Raw genomic sequence first — 22,771 nt, forward strand, 5'->3', positions numbered from 1 at the left:
AGGCAAAAGGCATCGTTAGTGAGGCAGGCAAAAACTATCATACACGGGAGGAGTAAATCATGGGAAACACAGAGCTCTGAAAGACGTGTGTCACAATACAAACAATACCTCACAGTGATGGGATGCACAGAACTGAACTAAATAGTGTATGATAATGGCATACAGGTGTGTGAACAGGTAATTATAATTCAGGTGATTGGGATCTAGAGAGTGAGCTGCGTTCAGGGGATATAGGTGTTTGAAAGTGTGAGCTGGAAAGTGAGCTGGAAGCAGATGTTACACTAATGCAGTGTTATTTAGCAGTATATATTTTGTTATTTGGCAAAGTTAATTGTTAATTTTAAATTCTCTAACTGTCTAGTTTTTATTTTGGTGATTGTTAGTTCTCAAAGATTATATTATTTAAAAAAAAAAAGTTTATATCTGGTTTTAGTTGTTTAATTTTACTCTGAAAGCGTTTTTCCATCACACATTTTTTGGGATAAAACGCTTAGACGGCCCGCCCAAGGACTCAAACATATGAATATGTCCCAGTGGAAGAAATATAACGATATGAATTGTTAATATTAAGGATGCTTTGAGAATACACAATTGTTGTATGCTACAGTTTCCCTGTGGGAATGTATATGCTTTATTCTATGTGCTGTGCTAGTATGCTGTGCTTGTTTCAAAGTCTGATGCACATCAAAATGGCACTTGTACTGGCATAGATGATTTGCATGATATAAATATTATGGAGATATCTCGGAGTGTACTCAATTCATCAAGTCCTGGATCATTGAAATGAATGGTCCATCATTGAAATATCATGGACCATTCAGTAGTGTCTAATATGCTTGCAAAATTCCAGCAACTTTCCCAAAATGTCCAAGAATTCCATTAATCTTCCACCCAGGACTTCTGGAAAGGCAGGGAATTTTTGGAAAGTTATTGGAATTTTGCAACTCTATGTCTGAGTCGACATGTCATTAGGCTCATAACTGGACATTGGAGTCTGTTCGGTCCACAGGTCTGGCTAACGAGTCACATTCCCCAGAGCATTAAAACCTACTAACTACTAACACAATTTCACAGAGGACTTTGTAGACTACTGAGAGAGAGAAAAAACACGCAGGCCTTACAACCACTAAGAACAAGATACTACTACCTACCAAAGACAGGACTTATACACTGTCTACGTCGACTAGATGACGACATTCACGAGCGCCAGGTCAGAAAGCTTACCTCAAAATCATATTCCCACTTGCCAACATACTACATGAGAGAAGAACATTTGAATAAATGGGGGAAATTATGGGCTGCAACGTGCACTGAGCTACAGAACGATGGCTACTATACAGGATCTGACAGGAAGCCCGACTCCTGACATGTAGCACCATCTGGTGGCTTAAAATAATCCGACCATTTTTGAAGAATTATAGATGTATTTGTACAGGTGTGTCATTATACACATGAAAAATCTTCCTAGGTAATAGTGCAGAAATTACTCTGGACAATCAGTGTGTGGCAAAGTTGTGTGGGCTCCCGAGTGGCACAGCAGTTAAAGGCACTGCATCTCAGTGCAAAAGGCATCACTACAGTCCCTGATTCACATCCGGCCATGATTGGGAGTCCCATAATAGGGCGGCGCACAATTGGCTCAGCGTCGTCCGGGTTTGGCCCAGGGTAGGCCGTCATTGTAAATAAGAATTTGTTCTTAACTGACTTGCCAGGTTAAATGAAGGTTAAATAACATAATCTAAAAAAATATCATAGTCACAAGTTATCGCACTCCTGTCATGACTCACACAGTACAGGAGGAGTCTTGAGTTTGATCTTTACCTCTGCATCATACTCAAACATCTGATTCCCCTTCATTTGATGACACTTCAGCATGACCACAGGTCCATGGGGACGAGACACGTCCAGACACAAGTCATCTGTCCGGATCTCCTTATCAGCTGTGTAGGAAAACACCTAGCAGAGAGAACAAGACATTTACTGTATCTACTTGTCCATAGCTCTCTCCTTGTGTTGCAAAATTCTGGTAATTTTCCAAAATCCTGGCTGGAGGATTCTGGATTTCCTGCTAATTCTCTCCATTCCAAACTGGATTTCTGGGAAAACATAGGAAATACGGGAAAGTCCATAGCTCTCTGCTCTCTCTACTGCAGTCTCCTTACCTGATTCCCACCCATGCCATGGCAGTTGAAGAAGCCAACTTTCTCGTTTTCCTTTCTGCCCATGTTGTCCACACACTGGTTTGTTTCAACATTTCTGATCTAGGGGTAGAAAGGAATAAAATGAGAGATTCAACATTGGATTCATACTTACTCATAATTACCATCCTTCAATCCAACTTGGCATATTTACAGCTGACAAAAGCTACTGCTTATAGAGGTGGAAGAAATGAAGTCCCGCTCATCAAACACTGGCACATCATTTCCAGGTGACAAAATCTGTTGCCCAGATGTCAAATCTAATTCAATATTTACTATTCAATAAAACTAGCAATCTAAACTCATTAGCTCACCAGCGATGTAACTCATGATGCGGGACCTTGCTTAGCAACGCAAATGGCTGCATACATCAGACCTGTTGTGATCTATGTTCCCAACCCAAATTCTTACTTAATGATTCCATAATCCAATGAGCCATCTAATGTCTAACTAATATACTCCTAGAGGCATGCTATATGTGCTAGGTGTTGGATAAGGTGCTTACTATGCAGGAATGGTACCGTTCATAATTAAATGATATAAAAGCTAATGACTGGAGCTGTGAAAAGTGGGATGTGTGCTGTGTGCTGTGGAGTGAGTTAATCATGGAACAGACGGGAGGGCAGGAAAGGGAAGACTGAGGGCACTGCTGCAGTTCCCTGCCATAGGCAGCTTTTACTGCAGTACATTGGATGCAGGCTGTAAAATCATGGAGCCTCAGCAGAATTAAACTTGGGGATTACAACCTCCTCTCCAAACTCCCAACCCGTCAAATCATTTAACAGGCTCTCTATCAATCATGGCCTTCCTCTTTTATTGGCATATGTTATCAAGAACATTCCCTTCTTTGCCTCATGCTAACCTGTTATCTAGAATGTTGTTAGCTAACTCTAGCCCGTGCTTGGGTTTGGGTCAACAACTAAACCGATGACGCCAGTTATCGTCCCTGACTTACTTTAAAGAGAAGTAGGGTAAATGGCACCCTATTCACTATGGGCCCTTGTTAGAAGTAGTACACTATATAGGGAATAGAGTCCCATTTGGGATGCATACACAATCATGAGAGGTACATTGGGCTGTAGAATCTGAAATGCTTCATACTTCACCAAGTGAGTAGTATCGCCTGGGGATCTGAGAGTCGGGGTAGATGTTCTCCAGGTACCAGGAGAAGGGTTTGCACTGCAGAGCTTCACGCAGGGCCTTACGAGAGGACACGTCTCCATAGCCCACCCGGGCCACACCTGCAACACAAACCAAGACCACGGAGCCATGTGTATCGAGCATGTCAGACAAGTAGTGGATCAGTTTTTGAGCTAGGATCAGATTTTACATTCGAGATTATGATGAATGGACAGAGGGGACCTGATCCTAGATTAGCCCTTTACTTTAAGATGATTGATACATACAGCACCTGGTGCAAGTACGGGGACACATGCATTGAAATATCAGCCAAAGACAACAAGAGCCCTTACCGCTGACAAGCAACAACGTTTGATTGGTGGGTGTGGCAGCTGTGGCTGAAACACCAATGACGTTAGTACTCTGGCATCTATTGTCTGACTGCACTGCCAAAGCTGTACACTAGAGGGACCTATCCATCGTTACATATTTAATAGCTGCCTCTAGTCCACCACTGGAGGCTCCTCCTCAGAGGAAGGAGAGGACCATCCTTTTCAGTGAAATTTCATAAAAATAAAAATAGTGAAACATTAAAAAAATTATACTTTTTTAGATAAAACTATACTAAATATATTGTCATCAAATAATTGATTAAAACAATCAATTATTTGTCTATAGCAACTTCAACAACACTCTAGCTTCTGTCCTCCTCTTGGTACATTGACTTCAATACAAAACCTAGGAAGCTCGTAGGCCTCACCCCCTTCCATTGGCCTACATGGTAATTATGACAACTTCTGGAGGACGACCTCCAACCAATCAAAGCTTTTGCAATATGAACTGACATGTTGTTCATCCAATCATAGGATTAGGATCATAGAATGAACCGAGTGTGTTGTATTGGGGTTGTGCAGCAGAGCATTATTGGTGACATTATTGGATAGAGATTGAGAGTGAAAAGTGAGAGTTGAGCATTTTTAGGATATTATTCATAAATAGTTTTCTATAAATAGTTTTCTTCTTTGGTTTATTTTTGTGTCCAGATAGTGCAATTCATTTCATTTTGCCTTGCTAAATTCAGTAGCAAGTGGCAGTAGCTAGCTAGCTAACAGCGTGAGCATGCAGTTCTCGCTGGTAGAATGGTAGAAGCTACCAAAAATGTTGTTGACTTTTTGTGAAGAACCCCTGTCATTCTCTGGAGTACACGGAAAAGGTTAGAATTAAAACTAAGGGTCGACCTCTGCCTGAAATCAGTTTCATGAAGGAGGAGGAAAAGGTGAGGGCGTTCAATACCAATTGGTATCAAAAGGGTAGCTGGTTAACAGGGAGCCTTTCATCAAGCCGCCTGTATTGCTGGTCTTCCCTGCTTTTAGGAAAGTCTGAGTACAGTGACCTGAAGAACATTGATCTTTTAGCTAAATAGCAAAACAAAAGATGGGAGCATATACAGTTCAATCGCAAAGTATTCAGACACATTGAATAGTCCACCTTTTGTTACGTTCCAGCCTTATTCTAAAATTGATTAAATTAAATGTTTTCCTCATCATAATGACAAAGTAAAAAAATGGTTTTAGAATTTTTTGCAAATGTATTAAAAATAAAATCAACAGAAAGACTTTATTTATATAAGTATTCAGACCCTTTGCTATGAGACTCGAAATTGAGCTCAGGTGCATCCTGTTTCTATTGATCATCCTTGAGATGTATCTCAAACTTGATTGGAGTCCATCTGTGGTAAATTCAATTGATTGGATATGATTTGGAAAGCCCCACACCTGCCTATATAAGGTCCCACAGTTGATAATACATGTCAGAGCAAAAACCAAGGTCAAAGGAATTGTCCGTAGACCTCCGAGACAGGATTGTGTCAAGGCATAGATCTGGGGAAGGGTACCAAAAAATGTCTGCAGCATTGAAGGTCCCCAAGAACACAGTGGCCTCCATCATTCTTAAATGGAAGAAGTATGGAACCACCAAGACTCTTCCTAGTGCTTTCCGCCCAGCCAAACTGAGCAATCGGGGGAGAAGGGCCTTGGTCAGGGAGGTGACCAAGAAACCTACAATCACTTTGACAGAGTTCCAGAGTTCCTCAATGGAGATGGGAGAACCTTCCAGAAGGACAACCATCTCTGTAGCACTCCATCAATCCGGCCTTATGGTAGAATGGCCAGATGGAAGCCACTCCTCAGTAAAAGGCACATGACAGCCCGCTTGGAGTTTGCCAAAAGGCACCTAAAAGGACTCTCAGACCATGAGAAACAATATTCTCTGGTCTGATGAAACCAAGATTGAACTCTTTGGACTGAATGCCAAGCATCACATCTGGAGGAAACATTCACTATGGTGAAGCATGGTGGGGGCAGCATCATGCTGTGGGGATTATTTTTCGGAGGCAGGGAATAGTCAGGATTGAGGCAAAGATGAACGGAGCAAAGTACAGAGAGATCCTTGATAAAAACCTGCTCCAGAGCGCTCAGAACCTCAGACTGAGGGCGAAAGTTCACCTTCCAACAGGACAACGACCCTAAGTACACAGCCAAGACAACGCAGGAGTGGCTTCGGGACAAGTCTCTGAATGTCCTTGAGTGGCCCAGCCAGAGCCCGTACTAACATCTCTGGAGAAACCTGAAAATAGCTGTGCAGTGATTCTCCCCATCCAACCTGACAGAGCTTGAGAGAGCAAAGAAGTATGGGAGAAACTCCCCAAATACAGGTGTGCCAAGTTTGTAGCGTCATACCCAAGAAGACTCAAGGCTGTAATTGCTGCCAAAGGTGCTTCAGCAAAGTACAAAGTAAAGGGTCTGAATACTTATGTAAATGTGAAATTTCAGTTTGTTTTTTGACAAAATGTTCTAAAAACCTGTTTTTGCTTTGTCATTATGGGGTATTGTCACGGTGTGACTAGCGTGGGAATTCTAGTTTCTTTATTTCTATGTTTTCTGTTTCTATGTTTTGGCAGGGACAGTTGTCTATCGTTGTCTCTGATTGGGAATCATACTTAGGCAGCCTGTTTTGCCACCTTAGTTGTGGGTAGTTGACTTTGTTAGTGGCCTGTATAGCCCTAGTCAGCTTCACAGTAATTTTGTTGTTCCTTGTTTTTGACAATTTAATCCATTTTAGAATAAGGAGGGGTAGGGACAATTTAATACATTTAACAAAACAAGGGATCTGAATACTTTCCCGAATGCACGGTAAATGCCCACATCAGATTCAAGCTTCTGGGATAAAGCTTATTCGATAATGTAACATACGAGGATCTGCGTCTTCGATTGAGAAAGTAAGAAAAACAGGGATGTTCTCAAGTGGTTTATCGACACCACTGCATTTTAGGACATGCAAGTATTGGCTTTTAGAGGACACGACAAGAGGGAACATTCTGCTAACAAGGGAAACTACAAGGAGCTTGCAGAGGTAATTGCACATCACGATGCTTTACTTTCTGAACATATGGAACCTTCGACTGTCTTTTCTGGGATGTTGAAATCAATTCAGAATGATTTAATAGCTTCCATCGCATCATCCATTAAAAGTGAGATTACAGAGAGGTTGATGCAACACATCTTTTCACACGCGCTCAAGTAGGCTTTCCGCGTTCCTTCTGTATTTATTTAGCAAAGATGATAACACAATCAATCCGGACAGACACAAGCAACAACTCATTGCATACAATTGAAGTCGGAAGTTTACATACACCAAATACATTTAAACTCAGTTTCACAATTCCTGACATTTTATCCTAGTAAAAGTTCCCTGTCTTATGTCAGTTAGGATCACCACTTTATTTTAAGAATGTGAAATGTCAGAATAATAGTAGAGAGAATGATTTATTTCAGCTTTTATTTCTTTCATCACATTCCCAGTGGGTCAGAAGTTTACATGCACTCAATTAGTACTTGGTAGCATTGCCTTTAAATTGTTTAACTTGGGTCAAACGTTACAGGTAGCCTTTCACAAGCTTCCCACAATAAGTTGGGTGAATTCTGGCCCATTCCTCCTGACAGAGCTGGTGTAACTGAGTCAGGTTTGTAGGCCTCCTTGCTCGCACACACTTTTTCAGTTCTGCCCACAAATTGTCTATAGGATTGAGGTCAGGGCTTTGTGATGGCCACTCCAATACCTTGACTTTGTTGTCCTTAAGCCATTTTGCCACAACTTTGGAAGTATGCTTGGGGTCATTGTCCATTTGGAAGACCCATTTGCAACAAAGCTTTAACTGATGTCTTGAGATGTTGCTTCAAAATAACCACATAATTTTCCTGCCTCATGTTGCCATCTATTTTGTGAAGTGCACCAGTCCCTCCTGCAGCAAAGCACCACCACAACATGATGCTGCCACCCCCGTGCTTCGCGGTTGGGATGGTGTTCTTTGGCTTGCAAGCATCCCCCTTTTCCCTCCAAACATAACAATGGTCATTATGGCCAAACAGTTCTATTTTTGTTTAATCAGACCAGAGGACATTTCTACAAAAAGTACAATCTTTGTCCCCATGTGCAGTTGCAAACCATAGTCTGTCTTTTTTACGGCGGTTTTGGAGCAGTGGCTTCTTCCTTGCTGAGCGGCCTTTCAGGTTATGTCAATATAGGACTCTTTTTACTGTAGATATAGATACTTTTGTACCTGTTTCCTCCAGCATCTTCACAAGGTCCTTTGCTGTTGTTCTGAGATTGATTTGCACTTTTCGCACCAATGTACATTAATCTCTAGGAGACAGAATGCATCTCCTTCCTGAGCGGTATGACGGCTGCGTGGTCCCAAGGTGTTTATACAGATGAACGTGGTACCTTCAGGCGTTTGGAAATTGATCCCAAGGATGAACCAGACTTGTGGAGGTCTACAATTATTTTTCTGAGGTCTTGGCTGATTTCTTTTGATTTTCCCATGATGTCAAGCAAAGAGGCACTGAGCTTGAAGGTAGGCCTTGAAATACATCCACAGGTACACCTCCAATTGACTCAAATTATGTCAATTAGCCTATCAGAAGCTTCTAAAGCCAATACATAATTTTCTGGAATTTTCCAAGCTGTTTAAAGGCACAGTCAACTTAGTGTATGTAAACTTCTGACCCAGTGGAAATGTGATACAGTGAAATAATCTGTCTGTAAACAATTTTTGGAAATATTACTTGTGCCATGCACAAAGTAGATGTCCTAACCGACTTGCAAAAATTAGAGTTTGTTATCAAGACATTCGTGGAGTGGTTGAAACACTTAGGTTGGAGTCATTAAAACTTGTTTATGTAAACTTCCGACTTCAACTGTAAATGTTGCAGCAGCTTAGGCTACACCTAACCATTAAAGATGGGATAAAAACAAGACGATTTTTCAGTCTGATCAACTGTAGGCTACTAATAATGGCAGCTGCAAACAGCCTATGCACCCAGTCCATCTGGTCAGGGTAAACAAATTGGAAACGTTATGTATTTATAATCCATTTGTGTGTCAGGAGAAAATGTGAATGTGATGAAATGTGGTTTATATTCAAAGTTGGGCTGGCTAGGCTGCCCATACCTTTTCAATCCAAAATTATTAACTGGAATGAATCAATCAACATAATAGTGACGACATAGACTGTGAGTAAATGTTTAATTAGAACTACAGTTGCATAGGCCTGCATGATGCAAACATGCATAAAGCAAGCTCAGCCCTGTGAGTTCTATTGTCTATCCGTTGTTGCCTCTGTGTCTGGGTAGAGGAAATCCACCTCTTAATCTAGTCTAAATAAAATTAATATGAACAAGTATAAGGTTGCTGCAGTTTGAGAGAGTTTTCATCCCACCCAGGGCCAGGATGATTAATCACTGTCATACCTTATAGGGTCCAGAGTTTTTCTGGTTAGGCTAACAGATAAGGAAAAACTCTGGGCCCCAGGGGGAAACAATTGCCCCACCACTCTGGGACCTATGGTGCTGCCAGTCTGCTTGTAGTTGTCAGAATTCTGAGATGTCTGAGTTTAACTTCATGTTAAATATTAGCCACCATCGGGAGCCACCATCAGTTATACCCACATACAGTACATTTATAACTGTCACTTTAGTGAGTTTGTATAGTTGTTCCTGAGGGTCGCTAGCATTAGGATCATATTAGGTTAATGTTGTGCAAGAATTTGGAACATGTAGTCTATTTGAATCAATATGGAACTCAGACCACGCTTAGCAGATTAAACCTGGAGCTTGGTTCACGATGACTGGACCATTGTCATGCAGTTCCATGATTAGTGAGGATTAGGGTAGATTTATAAGACTATTGTTCAAATCTTATTGTACTATTTTTTTTTTCCACCTTCTAATATTTCATGGATTGAATTTTACAACATAAATTTTTGATTCATCAATATTTTTGTTGTGTTCTCTTGATGTATTCTAGTCTGTTGACTAAATTCTAATTAAAAGGTACACCGTATTTAAAGGGATGGTTTAAGATAAATTTACCGAAAACCCTATTGAATGAGAAATACACAACAAAATATGTTGGCCAGCAAGTGGGAGGGTTTTCAGCGATTTAATTAAATGTCTTCAGCGTGCGCAAGGGAATCACGCCTGCAAAGCCTGTTACGCACCAGCATAAGGTAAATCTGAATACCAACTACGGAGAAGTGCATAGGAAAGGTGTGCATAGGAAAGGTGTGCATAGGAAAGGTGTGCATAGGAAAGGTGTGCATAGGAAAGGCTTACATGTCCTCAATTGGAATCAGGCCAATAGTGCAGTACTTTTAACCAGAGCTCTGGACAAAAGTATTGTAGACCTATATATAGGGCAGAGATGGGCAAACTACGGTCCGCAGGCTTGATCCGGCCCGCAAACCCATTTAATCCGGCCTGTGGGAGGTTTGAGTAAAAAAAAAAATGATAATAATGATTGGGCAAATTATTATTTTTGGTTAAAAAAATACACCAGGCCACACTTGAATGCCTAAAACTAGAGAGAAAGTCTGTAGAAATGTATAATTGACCTACATATTTTCAAATAACTTTTTCTAGCCCGCAAATTGATTTTGACAAACAAATCTGAGCTACCCTTGGTTGAATTTAGAAATCCCGGCCCTAGAACCAAAAGGTTTGCCCACCCCTGATATAGGGAATAGGGTGCAATTTGGAATGCACACTAACAGTAGAGCTGCTCTGACCTTATCATCCCCTCTAATATCCTGGAGAGGCAGACTGAATGTCGACCAGGCTACACTAGACAGGGTGGCTCATCTATCACAGCCTCAGCACTGTCTCTCTCTCTCTGCTGCCTGCCTGGCTGCAGCCTTCAGAGGATACTGCAAGCATGCTTCTCCAAAAATGACTTAGGTACTGGGCCTGCCTCTAACCCTCAGAAGACAGACTGAAGAGCATTCTGGAAACCTAGAAAGGGTGCCTTGCCTTCCATGCAAAACACTTAAAATACAATTTTATTTATCAAATGTGCCGAATACAACAGGTGTAGACTTGATCAATGTGCAGGGGTATGAGGTATTTGAAGTAGATAGAGTATGTAAATGAAGGCAGGGTAAAGTGCCTAGCCATCAGGATAGATAATAAGAGTAAAATAAAGACAAGTGAATACGTTGTGTGTGTATGTAGTGTATATGAATGTGTGTGGATTTTGTGTGAGAGTGTCATTGTAGTGTGTGTGAGTGAGTGTGTGTATATACACAGTAGTGTGTATATACACTGAGTGTACAAAACATTAGGAACACCTTCCTAATATTGAGTTGCACCCCCTTTTGCCCTCAAAACAGCCTCAATTTGTCAAGACATTGATTACAAGGTGTCGAAAGCGTTCCACAGTGATGCTGGCCCATGTTGACTCCAATGCTTCCCCACAGTTGTGTCAAGTTGGCTGGATGTCCTTTGGGTGGTGGATAATTCATGGTACACACAGGAAACTGTTGACTGTGAAACCCAAGGAGCATTGCAGTTCTTGACACACTCAAACCGGTGCGCCTGGCATCTAGTATCATACCCCATTCAAAGGCACTTAAATATTTTGTCTTGCCCATTTACCCTCTGAATGGCACACATACACAATCCATATCTCAATTGTCTCAAGGCTTAAAAATCCTTCTGTGATTGAAGTGGATTTAACAAGTGATATCAAATCAAATTGTATTTGTCACATGCGCCGAATACAACAGATGTAGATCTTACTGTGAAATGCCTTCTTACAAGCCCTTAACCAACAATGCAGTTCAAGAAAAAGAGTAAAGAAAATATTTACTAAATAAACTAAAGTAAAAAATGTAATAAAAAGTAACACAAGAAAATTATATAACAATAAGAAGGCTATATACAGGGGGTACCGGTACCAAGTCAATGTGTGGGGGTCCAAGTTATGTATGTGTGGGGACCCATGCCAAATCTCCTGAGGGGGAAAAGGTGTTGTAGTGCACTCTTCACACCTCTCTTGGTGTGTTTGGACCATGATAGTTTGTTGGTGATGTTGACACCAAGGAACTTGAAACTCTCGAAACGCTCCTCTACAGCCCTGTCGATGTTAATGGGGGCCTGTTCGGCCCTCCTTTTCCTGTAGTCCACAACCAGCTCCTTTGTCTTGCTCACATTGAGGGAGAGGTTGTTGTCCTGGCACCACACTGCCAGGTCTCTGACCTATTGCCAGTTGGCCCACGCATGCTTTGAGACACAACCTTGTGGCTTTGTGAATGTTGACCTGTTTAAAAGGTCTTGCTTACATCAGCCACGGAGAGCGTGATCACACAGTCGTCCAGAACACCACGAAGTTAGCTCATCTGGTAGGCTCACGTCTCTGGGCAGCTTGCGGCTGGGTTTCCCTTTGTAATCCGTAATAATTTGCAAGCCCTGTCACATCCAACGAGCGTCAGAGCCGGTGTAGTAGGATTCAATCTTAGTCCTGAATTGACGCTTTCCCTGTTTGATGGTTCGTCTGAGGGCATAGCGGGATTTCTTTTGACCGTCCGGATTAGTGCTCTAGCCTTTAGGTCGGTGCGGATGTTGCCTGTCATCCATGACTTCTGGTTGGGATATGTACGTAGTCACTGTGGGGATGACGTCGTCGACGCACATGTTGATAAAGCCGGTGACAGGTGGTATACTCCTCAATGCCATTGTATGAACCCTGGAACTTATTCCAGTCTGTGCTAGCAAAACAGTCCTGTAGTGTAGCATTGAGCGATTTACTGCTACTTCCTGCTTTAGTTTTTGCTTGTAAGCGGGAATCAGGAGGATGGAATTATGGTCAGATTTGCCAAATGGAGGACGAGGGAAAGCTTTGCATGCGTCTCTGTGTGTGGAGTAAAGGTGGTCTAGAGTTTTTTTCCCTCTGGTTGCACATGTGACATGCTGGTAGAAATGAGGTAAAAAATATTTAATTTTCCCTGCATTAAAGTCCCAGGCCACTAGGAGCGTGGCTTCTGGATGAACATTTTCTTGTTTTCTTATGGCCTTATACACTCAACGAATTGTATATGTCAATAAGGGATCATAGGATTCACCTGGTTTGTTTGTCATTGAAAGAGCAGGTGTTCCTAATGTTTTGTACACTCAGTGTACAGTATAGTCTTGTGACTGTGCATAGAGTCAGTGCAAGATAGGGTCAGTGCAGATATTGAATTAAATGGTTACCCGGACAATTTAGCACTCTTATGGCTTGTGGGTAGAAGCTGTCTCGGAGCCTTTTGGTCCAAGAGCCGATGCTCCGGTACCTTTTGCTGGACGGCAGCAGAGTGAACAATCTACGGCTTGGGTGGCTGGAGAATTTTGCAATTTCTCAGGCCTTCCTCTGACACCGCCTAATATAGAGGTACTGGATGGTATAGAGCTCGGCCCCAATGATGTACTGGGCTGTTCGCACCACCATCTGTAGCACTTTGCGGTCGAGGGCAGTGCATTTGCCATACCAAGAGGTGATACAGCCAGTCAAGATGCTCTCGATGGTGCCGCTGTATAACTTTTTGAGGATCCTAGAACATTACTTGGTTCAGGCAGCCAAATGAATACTGAGCTGTGGTGACAGCATTGTTCCGAGTCTCCCGTGAGATCTCCAACCCATGTCATAAACAACATCTCGCATGAATATGTGAACGCAAGTTCAGAAAAGCACCCGTCTTGAAAGATACTCACAGTAGTACAGCGCTTTCGTATGAATAAAAGATCAAATGCCTTGTCCTGCACATCAAGAGCAACATCAAAACTCAATGGAAGACGAACGCAAAGAACAGTAGAGTGAAGACATGAGACTCAGTGAGACAATGAGGAGAAGAAACGTGAGCCAGAGTAGAGGTAGATTAGAGCAAGATACAGTACCGGTTGCTTCCCTTTCAAACCAATTTGTTACATATAATCTAGTTACAGAGCTCACGGCATACAGTACAGTCCAGAGGAGAAATGACCCTATCCTGAAGAACATACAGTAATGAGGAAATGACTGTGGAATTAAGATTCTGGAGGATAAGACATAATGATAGGTCTTATGGTGCCTAACACGCATAGTATTGGCATAGGAGGCTACACTAGCCAATATAGGCAAATATTTTATATTCTGTGTGTGTAAGCAGGGGAATAAGTCATGTGGTGAATGCAAAACGGCATGAGCAGTCTATTTTCAGATAATATAATATAATAATAATAATTTCCCTTAAAATTAAGGTTTTAAAAAACATGGTTTATTGTCACTATGTCTAAACAACTCAAAATGTTAAATGGCCACTTTCAATTTTGAGTTCATATCCAATTTAATGAACCATTTCATGTATTGGTGCCTTGAATTTGCCTGCTGGTGTGACATTACAATTCATGTTAATATTATAAAGGTTTAATGATTCCAAAATAAACAAGAAAAATATTTTGACTCATTATTTAGAGACATATGTCTGTAAAAATCATTGATCACATTCTTGCATTTCAAATGAAATACAATTTCCTTGTATAATGATGATAACTAAGTGTCTCGCTATTACATTTTGGGTATGATTCACAGCAACTTCACTAAATCTAGATAAAAATACACTTTTTTTCCCTTGCATTTGTTGGCGTCACCCCATAGGACATTATGTCACGCCGATGGATAATACACAACAGGCAGTCACATTTTACTGTTAAAACATAATCAATGGGACACTTTCAGAAGTTTCTGACTAAAAAATGCTTCTTAACATTAGTTCTATACATCAGTAATGGATCCTCATTAAAGGATTTTAAGTGTACTAGTTTTAATTACACGGACTTCAAGTGTCCTGTATTATCATTTTTTTTATCCCAGCCCCCGTCCCCGCAGGAGGCCCTTTGCCTTTTGGTAGGCCGTCATTGTAAATAAGAATTTGTTCTTAACTCACTTGCCTAGTTAAATAAAAGTTCACTACAGAATTTTTCATCACTACCTCCGCGAATCGGGAGTTGATCATTTGTGTGCCTGCTGCCTTCCTTGTATGTGGTAGCCGTTTCTCAAACTCAGACTCTCCGGAAATCAAATTCTGATTCTCCGTTACCCATGGTAGGCACAGAAACTACAATCCAAAGATGATAGGGCAGACATTCGAATGAGACACCAGTGCCACGGTCCGGAGTACCTGTAAAGGGTTTTGAGTCTGATAAATGCACGTGTGCCCAAAAGTCGGGACTTGTTGGCATATTTTAGCACTAGAATTGCCACAGTTATCCAAGTAACATTGGAGCGATTCATGAAACCATAACTGGATTTAACGAGCCATTCACAGTTTCACTGCATCGACCATGTGTACTAAGACTAGTATGGCTTAATATTTGGGACAAGAATATGGCAGGATCAACCAGGTAGAGCAGGGGGGGGGGGACAGTCTCCAAAAGAGGCACGGCTAATGGGGGCCCTCCCAGGATGGATCACGTATGCCCATCAGTCAGGAGGAGTGAAAATGTTAGGACAGACATAGCGGGACTAAGGGGATGGATGGTCTAATGCAGGGAGTGAGAACAAGGAATGGGAGCACCACAGCCAGCCCCCAATATGTGTCTGCATCGTCACTAGGCCAGGTAAAATAACTAGACCCTCTCTAGAGGGCAGAGACAGACCCAGAGGTCTCCAGAACAATGTTCACATGCCGAGAGTGAGAAACCAGGCGTGGGAGAATGAATACATAAATATTGCACTCAGAATCACTTAAAAGTATCAAAATTGCAAGAGGAAACAAATAGTCTAATTCAGTGTTACTTCATGAAAAATAGGTCTAAAAAGGTCATTATATACAGTACCAGAAAAAAGTTTGGACACACCTACTCATTCAAGGGTTTTTCTTTATTTTTACGATTTTCTACATTGTAGAATAATAGTGAAAACATCAACACTATGAAATAACACATATGGAATCATGTAGTAACCAAAAGAGTGTTAAACAAATATTTTATATTTGAGATTCTTCATAGTAGCCACCCTTTATGACAGCTTTGCACACTCTTGGCGTTCTCTGAACCAGCTTCATGAGGTAGTCACCTGGAATGCATTTCAATTAACAGGTGTGCCTTGTTAAAAGTTCATTTGTGGAATTTCTTTCCTTCTTAATGTGTTTGAGCCGATCAGTTGGGTTGTGACAAGCTAGGGGTGGTATACAGAAGACAGCCCTATTTGGTAAAAGACCAAGTCCATATTATGGCACGAACAGCTCAAATAAGCAAAGAGAAACGACAGTCCATCATTACTTTAAGACACAAAGGTCAGTCAATGCGAATTATTACAATAACTTTGAACATTTCTTCAAGTGCAGTCGCAAAAACCATCAAGCACTCTTATGAAACGGCTCTCATGAGGACCACCACAGGAAAGAACGACCCAGAGTTACCTCTGCTGCAGAGGATAGGTTCATTAGAGTTATCAGCCTCAGAAATTGAAGCCAAAATAAATGCTTCACAGAGTTCAAGTAACAGACACACAAATTTGTAAAGACTCTTCCTAGAGCTGGCCGCCCGGCCAAACTGATCAATCGGGGGAGAAGGGCCTTGGTCAGGGAGGTGACCAAGAACCTGATGGTCACTCTGACAGAGCTCTAGAGTTTCTCTGTGGACATGGGAGAACATCCCAGAAGGACAACAAACTCTTCAGCACTCCACCAAATCAGGCCTTTATGGTAGAATGGCTAGACAGAAGCCACTCCTCAGTAAAAGGCACATGACAGCCCGCTTGGAGTTTGCCAAAAGGCACCTAAAGAATCTCAGACCATGAAAAACAATATTCTCTGGTCTGATGTAACCAAGATTGAACTCTTTGACCTGAATGCCAGCCGTCACGTCTGGAGGAAACCTGGCACCATACCTATGGAGAAGCATGGTGGTGGCAGCATCATGCTGTGGGGATGCTTTTCAGCGGGAGGGACTGGGAGACCAGTCAGGATTGAGGCAAAGATGAACGGAGCAAAGTACAGAGAGATCCTTGATGAAAACCTGCTCCAGAGTGCTCAGGACTTCAGACTGGGGCGAAGGTTCACCTTCCAACAGGACAATGACCCTAAGCACACAGCAAAGGCAACAAAGGAGTGGCTTCGGGACAAGTCTCTGAATGTCCTTGAGTAGCCCAGCCAGAGCCCGGACTTTAACCCGATCTAACATCTCTGGAGAGACCTGAAAATAGCTGTGCAGAAATGCTCCCCATCCAACATGACAGAGCTTGAGAGGATATGCAGAAAGGAATGGGAGAAACTCCACAAATACAGGTTTGCCAAGCTTGTAGCGTAAGATCCAAGACTCCAGGCTGTAATCTCTGCTTCAACAAAGTACTGAGTAAAGGGTCTGAATACTTACAGTGGGGCAAAAAAGTATTTAGTCAGCCACTAATTATGCAAGTTCTCCCACTTAAAAAGATGAGAGAGGCCTGTAATTTTCATCAAATGTACACTTCAACTATGACAGACAAAGTGAGAAAAAGATTAATGAATTTATTTGCAAATTATGGTGGAAAATAAGTATTTGGTCAATAACAAAAGTTTATCTCAATACTTTGTTATATAACCTTTGTTGGCAATGACAGAGGTCAAAAGTCTTCACAAGGTTTTCACACACTGTTGCTGGTATTTTGGCCCATTCCTCCATGCAGATCTGTTTTGGGGCTGTTGCTGGGCAACACGAACTTTCAACTCCCTCCAAAGATTTTCTATGGGGTTGAGATCTGGAGACTGGCTAGGGCACTCCAGGACCATGAAATGCTTCTTACGAAGCCACTCCTTCGTTGCCCGGGCGGTGTGCTTGGGATCATTGTCATGCTGAAAGACCCAGAAACGTTTCATCTTCAAATGCCCTTGCTGATGGAAGGAGGTTTTCACTCAAAATCTCACAATACATAGCCCCATTCTTTCCTTTACACGGATCAGTCGTCCTAGTCCCTTTGCAGAAAAACAGCCTCAAAGCAGGATGTTTCCACCCCCATGCTTCACAGTAGGTATGGTGTTCTTTGGATGCAACTCAGCATTCTTTGTCCTCCAAACACGACGAGTTGAGTTTTTACCAAAAAGTTATATTTTGGTTTCATCTGACCATATGACATTCTCCCAATCTTCTTCTGGATCATCCAAATGCTCTCTAGCAAACTTCAGACGGGCCTGGACATGTACTGGCTTAAGCAGAGGGACACGTCTGGCACTGCAGGATTTGAGTCCCTGGCGGCGTAGTGTGTTACTGATGGTAGGCTTTGTTACTTTGGTCCAAGCTCTCTGCAGGTCATTCACTAGGTCCTCCCGTGTGGTTCTTGGATTTTTGCTCACCGTTCTTGTGATCATTTTGACCCCACGGGGTGAGATCTTGCGTGGAGCCCCAGATCGAAGGAGATTATCAGTGGTTTTGTATGTCTTCCATTTCCTAATAATTGCTCCCACAGTTGATTTCTTCAAACCAAGCTGCTTACCTATTGCATATTCAGTCTTCCCAGCCTGGTGCAGGTCTACAATTTTGTTTCTGGTGTCCTTTGACAGCTCTCTGGTCTTGGCCATAGTAGAGTTTGGAGTGTGACTGTTTGAGGTTGTGGACAGGTGTCTTTTATACTGATAACAAGTTCAAACAGGTGGCATTAATACAGGTAATGAGTGGAGGACAGAGGCGCCTCTTAAAGAAGTTACAGGTCTGTGAGAGCCAGAAATCTTGCTTGTTTGTAGGTGACCAAATACTTATTTTCCACCATAATTAGCAAATAAATTCATAAAAAATCCTACAATGTGATTTTCTGGATTTTTCTTTCTCATTTTGTCTGTCATAGTTGAAGAGTACCTATGATGAAAATTACAGGCCTCTCATCTTTTTAAGTGGGAGAACTTGCACAATTGGTGGCTGACTAAATATTTTTTTGCCACACTGTATGTGAATATGACATTTCAGTTTTGCATTTTTAATACATTTGCAAACATTTCTACAAACCTGTTTTTTCTTTGTCATTATTTGTCATTGTGTGTAGATTGAGGCGGGAAAAAACAAATGAATCAATTTTAGAATAAGGCTGTAATGTAACAAAATGTTGAACATTTTAAGGGATCGGAATAATTTCCGAAGACACTGTATACCGTATACATTCAAAAGGCATCACACCAAAGGACTAAGAAACTGACCACCTTTATGGCAATGGCAGAGGTGCAATATATTGATAAACAATTCTGATAACACTTACAATCTGTTCAGGCCATGTGCTCATTTCAAGAGAACCCTCCTCAGTGCCATGGTGCCCAAATGCTGGCTCGTTGTTTAATCACATAATTAGGTCACACCAAGTGGACATTGCTTTTAGGGTCAACATTTGGACTATATCATGAATACACTATTGTTTCTTAAAATAAACTTCTGTGTTATAACTAAAAGAGTAGGCAAATTGAATTTGGTTAATTTTTTCATTAAATTACTTAAGTTCAAAGTTCCACAACCTTACCTGGGACAGTCACACCACTGGACAATTGCCACGTTTGGTTCAAAATCGTAAGAAAACTAATTATAAAGTGCTTGAATTTACTCAAAGATTTTACTATTATATCACAATTTTAGCCAATTTAAGTGAAGTTATATTTGTGTTTGCCATCATGGACAAAAAACAGGGGCCTCACGTCAACTACCCACATGCCATTATACCCAACATGATAGGCAGGGACTAATTCCACACTTAAAGTACATCCTTTGAACTCAGCGATTTACACTGAGGCCATAGGCATTGCCACTCCATCAGATCTGTGTTGAACTACTATTTTAAATCTTTTAAATCCCTTTACCGTTTGCTTTAGTCTGCATGGAGTCCCAGGTGGGTGGGGTGTACCATTTTCCAACAATTCTATTGGTTCCATTGCGCCAAGAAACTCCAGCTTTAACCCAGCTTAAGTTTTTAAAATTATTTCAAATACTATTTGAACCCAGGTCTACATTCCCAGTCCAGTCCATATGCATTCCCACCCGCTGAGAGACAACAACAGATTAAAATGGAGGCGTGGTAGCGTACCTGGTGATATGATATAGAAGAAGTCTTTGAAGCCGTCCATCCACACCTCGGCCAATCGCCTGTTGTTCTTGTTGATGACTTGACCCGTGCCCCCAGGGAAGCTGTAAGGGGTGGCCTTTCGGAACACGTGACCCACATGGGAACAAGTGATAATCTCCAGAGAGCCGCCACACTGCCAGATCTGCACACACAACAGCAAGAGGTCACACACACATACACAATACACACACACAAACAAACATGCATGCAAGTACGCACACACACACAGGCCACTTTCATTGTCATAATAACCCAGCAGAGCTCAGCCCTCTATTATCAATCACTCACCCTGAAAGACATCTCCAAGTTCTCTCCGCCCCAAATGTCCATCCCTGGATCGTATGTGCCTATTTCTTCAAAATATGTCCGGTCAATAGAGAATAACCCTCCAGCCATAGTAGGGGTTCTGTAGGAGAAAAATGATGAGTGTGGATAAAGAAATACATCTTGCAAGAGACACGTATCTTACATTGAGAAACATGTCAGCTCGCAAATAATCAATATCTATGGCATACAGTAATATTACATTAATATAATACTTTCTGGGGGGGAGGAACTATGGTTTTGATTAGCAAGGCATGATTAAATCACCTTGCTGCACAATTGTTTAAATGTTTTCATCAAACGAATGGGCACTTTGGAAACTACTCTTTCACACGAACAAGCCTGACCTCGACTGACCCAGTTAAAAGACATGGATGCCGTGGAACAGACAATCTCAGTGCAAAACCACTCTCATTGTTTGAACCACTCTCTGCCATTTTCATTCTGCTAAAGAAAAGCAAACAGACACAGCTAGGTCTTGGAGATAATCCTATCATTTAACGATAATAGAAATCAGATTTATGAAGCATTGAGTGACACCATCGTAACACCATGTTGTTGCTCTGACCCAATGTAATATGATCGATGGAGAACTTAGTCAATATTTTGCAGCACCGGCTCCATTTAAGTCCTGCTTTAGTATTTTCGTGTTTGACAATGGAACTAGTTGCAACATGAAACTACAAATATAGCTACTGTATCAAATAATAAAACAAAAAACAAATGGACAGAAATGCAATCCATTTCTATCTGCAAATGAAAGCCATCAAAGCTGCAGTTATCAGAAGAAAAGGCTTCTAAAGAAATCCACATCAATGATGTCAACTCTGCAGCTTCCCAGGCATTTCAAACAACCTATTCTCAGCTGAAATGACAACGCTAGAGCTAACATTTGTTTTGTCTGATGAGATTCTCAATAAACTGTTCTTTAATGTTACTGTCCTCTCCTTGCTGACTCTGATCCACCAGCCCCTGGCTTGGCTGCACTGTGATAACAAAGCATGCATCCCAAATGGTACCCGAATCCCTATATACTGTAGTGCACTACTTTTACAAAAGTAGTGCACTATAAAGTCAATAGGGTGCCATTTGGGACGTAGAACAATTCTTTCAGTACAAAGAAACGCATTTCAACACGGCCACAGATGAAGGTATGTATCTTGTGTGCACCTGAGAGGGAGTGTCCTGTCCCCTTTGCGCCTGTCCATCTCTCTCTGAGGCACGGGATACCAACGGAAATTCAGCTTCCAGTTAAATCCTCCGTAGGTCATGTCTGAGCCTGCCATATATTCAAACGTCTCGTCGCTGATCACATCGATTATAGGACACACCACAGATCTCCTAAACAACCATGGAGACCATAAGGCTTTCATTTAACAAGAAACACAGTGAGAGACTAACCATGGAGAAATCAGAAGAGTTAGTTTTACAGGAAATAGTGGAAGAAAGCCTTTTGTAGAACTCTAATGCACTCTCCAAAATGTATTCCCTTTGTTCCCTTAAATGCTGAAACTTTGTGTTATTTCCATTAATAACATTCCACATCTGATTATATTAAACTGATTGGCTGGCAGAGCCAACAACATCCAAGCAATGAATAATAAATTAATAAATCATTTACAAAGGTAATGGTCTCCTAACCGTTGTTTCTTCAGGTGAGCGCAGTGAAAAAATATTAGTCCATCATTGGCTGGTCCATACACATTATAAACATATCCATTAGGTTAATAGCAATGACCAGAGGTAACATATTGCATTAGTGAGAAGCTACTTACAGTCAAAGGAAATTGAAAATATCCATGTAGATTATGTTGACAATGTATGGATAACTGTCACGCCCTGATCTGTTTCACCTGTCTTTGTGATTGCCTCCACCCCCCTCCAGGTGTCGCCCATCTTCCCCATTATCCTCTGTGTATTTATACATGTGTTCTCTGTTTGTCTGTTGCCAGTTAGTCTTGTTTGAAAAGATAACCAGTGTTTTTGTCTCAGCTCCTGCTTTTCCCCAGTCTCTCTTTTTCTCGCCCTCCTCGTTTGGACCGTTGCCTGTCCTGACTCTGAGCCCGCCTGCCTGACCACTCTGCCTGACCTGACCCTGAGCCTGCCTGCCGTCCTGTACCCTTGCCCAACTACTCTGGATTATCGACCTCTGCCTGTCTTGACCTTTCGTTTGCCTGCCCCTGTTGATGTAATAAACACTGTTACTTTCAACACAGTCTAAATTTGGGTCTTACCTGAAACGTGATAGATAATCTGCATCCCAAATGGCACCCTATTTCCTAGTGCACTACTTTTGACAAGGCCAATATAAGATACTGCAGGGTGTCTGCGGCCAGATCCCAAAATATATATACAGTATGTTTTAATCTTTTTTTTTTTGTTTGTTTACATTACATTCTTTCAATGAATATTACTGACAACAGATTAAACACATTTTGGCAAAGGGATATGTGGTATAAATTTAGAGGGTGTAATACAATTTTTTTTTTACAGAAATGCACTGTCAATGCAGGATATTATCTTTAAAGCTGCAACAACAAAAATTCTCTCTGCCCCATGACAAAATGTGTTGAATTGCAGGAAATAAGTTTGAAAAGGGCAACATTTTCTCTCCAATGCCAAGACGTGGGCCTTTAAAATGTTCCTTCTCAGGGCCGAGACTTGGTTTGTTCGTGCCATGCACTGCTGAAGTCATACTAAAACTC

The 22,771-nt window shown here is 41.6% G+C and overlaps 1 protein-coding gene across 3 annotated transcripts in view; it reads right to left on the reverse strand.

The window, feature by feature from the left end:
- The window catches only part of LOC110501526 (polypeptide N-acetylgalactosaminyltransferase 13), a 69,202-nt gene that overhangs the window by 16,397 nt on the left and 30,034 nt on the right, over window positions 1–22,771 (reverse strand). For 2 of the 3 annotated variants that reach the window (XM_021579170.3, XM_090215683.1), the window contains exons 6-11: window positions 21,237–21,407; window positions 20,031–20,148; window positions 19,704–19,884; window positions 3,300–3,439; window positions 2,163–2,261; window positions 1,822–1,956 (exon numbers count right to left, since the gene is read on the reverse strand). In XM_021579170.3, coding sequence (XP_021434845.1) covers window positions 1,822–1,956; window positions 2,163–2,261; window positions 3,300–3,439; window positions 19,704–19,884; window positions 20,031–20,148; window positions 21,237–21,407 — 844 coding nt within the window. Of the gene's footprint in view, window positions 1–1,224; window positions 1,255–1,821; window positions 1,957–2,162; window positions 2,262–3,299; window positions 3,440–19,703; window positions 19,885–20,030; window positions 20,149–21,236; window positions 21,408–22,771 lie in introns of all 3 variants that reach the window. The other variant, XM_090215684.1, reaches the window with a different exon arrangement.

This window comes from Oncorhynchus mykiss, chromosome 22, assembly GCF_057628025.1.
Source record: "Oncorhynchus mykiss isolate SJ-2025 chromosome 22, ASM5762802v1, whole genome shotgun sequence".
Taxonomy (NCBI): domain Eukaryota; kingdom Metazoa; phylum Chordata; class Actinopteri; order Salmoniformes; family Salmonidae; genus Oncorhynchus; species Oncorhynchus mykiss.